We start from the raw sequence: 2,438 nt of genomic DNA on the forward strand, positions 1-2,438 counted from the left end.
CACGCAGTCTGGTGTAACAAACACACACACACACACACACACACAGCCCGGAAACGCCAACACCGTCCGGCGTCGGCATTTAGGGATTCATCAGTTCTTTTTTTTTTCTGAATATTTCGTTGCGCCCCTATGAGGGTAACAACGGTGAAAAAGAAACAAAAAAACAACACAAAAAGAGTCCTTTCTCCTCTTTGATTTTTTTTTCCTTTTTTGCTTCTCATGGCCACAACGTCCCACGTGTCTTCACACAGTTAACAAGAATAGACCAAGCAGCTCCCCGTTCACATGACGGTGCAGCACTTCGCCTTTGGTGGCTCCTTCAGGTACGGTCTATCGAAAAAAGGCTCCACCGGCACCGGAGATGCGGTCGGCGATACCCCCCGGCGGGAAGTGGCTGTTGGTTCTGCTGATCTTGCAGGACTCGGTGATTTCACTGATTTCACGGGAGTCCTCGCCACAGCCGAGTCTACCGGTGTTTTAAATGTCTCCACCTTTGCAGGCGTTACTGATGATGGAGCTATTGGTGGTGGTACATGTGTATCTAGTGTTATTGCTCGCACCTCTTGTATCGGTGTCAACGCTGGTGATTCCGCTTGCCGTCTTCTGGACGCAGCCTCCGCCTCTGCCGCCTTTCGGCTCAGCTCCTCCTCGTCCTTCTTTGCAGTCCTTTGATTCTGCGCTTTTATTAGCCGCATACTTTCTTGATGTTGAGTCTCTCTCAGTTGCTGTTTATTCTCCTCCTCCATGACCTCCAATTGGCTTCGTTCAGAGTCCTCCGTCCACACTAGACTTTCTGCAGCCTTCTTCTCCTTCTGTCGCCGTGTTGCGCCCACTTTTGCCTCAATGCGTTGTCGTTCGGCACGCCGTGACTCCTCTACCGCAACGCGTTTCATCTGTGAGAAAGGGACGTTACTCACCTCACAGCCCTCAGGCGCAGCGGTTGCAGCCGCCTTCACCGCCAGCGCCTCAGCATCAGGGAAGCCAGGCGCCGTGTTGTGGAATCGGTGCGTCAGCGTCGCGCCAGCGGCAAACCTCGCCCACTCCTCCGAGGGCTGTGGTGCCTCTTCATCCGGCTGGCCCGTCACCTCAATGACATCGATGACCGCCGCCGACACCGACACCGACGCGGAGCACGGCAGTGCTGGCTGTGCCGGCTGCAAGTTTGTCTTCAGCGTGGTGGGCAGGCCGCCAGTGCGCTGCTTCAAACCGTGGCGTGCCGGCGAGGGCAACGCGTTGTCGCCCTCGCTCTCAGACGAAACAAAAACTTCAGGGGAGGCCTGGTTCGCCCCTGAGTTGGCCCGCAGCGATGCGCCGGCTGCGCGCACTGTGTCCCGCTTTTGTGCAGCGGCGACGGTTGCGACCGACATCTCGCGGCTTGGCAGTGCCGGTGACGGCGAGTGCGTGGTGGCACCGCGTGAGTTTTTCCTCAGCACAGGACGCGGCGACAGTGCTGCTGGTGCGCGCGCCGCCGGAGCTTTGAAGTTGTTCTTCATAAATCCTCGTGTCTTTTTCCCGTCGCCGCCCCCGCCGCCGATGGTCTTCGATGCGGACTTTAGTTTCCCTGAGCGCCGCACGGAGGAGAAGCTTCCCGTTGACGTTACGGAGTCACGGGCGTGGCGCGGCATACTTGTGCTCGAATCCCTCGCGCTGCTACTGCTGATGGTTGCACGTCTCCACTTACCTTTGTGCGAGAGGCCTTCCTCGCGCTTTGGAGAGGAGCTGTGCTTGCCGCAGGACGACGCACGCGGACGACTGTCGGCGGCACGGGACGGCGATACCACGACATCCTCCGAGTCCAAGCTCGACGGGGAGACCTCGAGCGTGATGAGCGTTCCCTCAAGGTTCTCACCGCACGGCGGAGAGGCGCCGCTGCTGCGGCCCATCGAATTTTTCTGCGCCGTCTTTTTGCCACTGTTTTTGTCGCTGCTGCGCGCGTCGGCAATGGACGCCAGCTGTGCAGCTGGTGGCGTGGAGGCGGACTCCACGCGCGAGAGGCCTTGGCTGACCGCCTCCTCCTCTGGCACGAGCGACGACGGCAACTCCTTATGTGGCCGAGCCTTGGGCACAGCATCGCTGCTGCATTGCCGCATGCTGCCAAGCAGCCAGTCGTTCTGTGAACCACTCATCTGTGTCAGTGGCTCACAATTCTTCAGTTGCAAGAGTTCCCTGTGAAGGTTCTCAGTCATCTTTCCCGCACTCGTATGGACTTAATCACACAGACACACAAGAGTCGAATGAATGTCGAATACACTTGAAAACTATGTTAAGTGGTATGTCCTAACTCCGACAAGGTCGGCTTGTATCGAGAAAACAAGTCCAAGGTGGGTCAAGGTGCGCGGAAGTCGGTATGCGCGTGTATGTCCACCAGAGGCCCTGTTCCTCCTGATTCTGTTCCTTTTTTGGTGTTTGTGATTGTGTGTTTTTTTGTTTTTCTTCGC

The 2,438-nt window shown here is 57.2% G+C and overlaps 1 protein-coding gene across 1 annotated transcript; it reads right to left on the reverse strand.

Annotated features, from left to right (window-relative positions):
• Positions 1-281: 281 nt before the first annotated feature.
• On the reverse strand, positions 282-2,186 carry DQ04_12881000 (hypothetical protein; the record flags this gene model as incomplete). Its single annotated transcript, XM_009316839.1, has 1 exon — positions 282-2,186. One exon carries the CDS (start codon positions 2,184-2,186, stop codon positions 282-284), a length of 1,905 nt encoding a protein of 634 aa, XP_009315114.1.
• Positions 2,187-2,438: the final 252 nt, after the last annotated feature.

This window comes from Trypanosoma grayi (genome assembly GCF_000691245.1).
Source record: "Trypanosoma grayi strain ANR4 Tgr_1288_V1, whole genome shotgun sequence".
NCBI classification, from domain to species: Eukaryota; Euglenozoa; class Kinetoplastea; order Trypanosomatida; family Trypanosomatidae; genus Trypanosoma; species Trypanosoma grayi.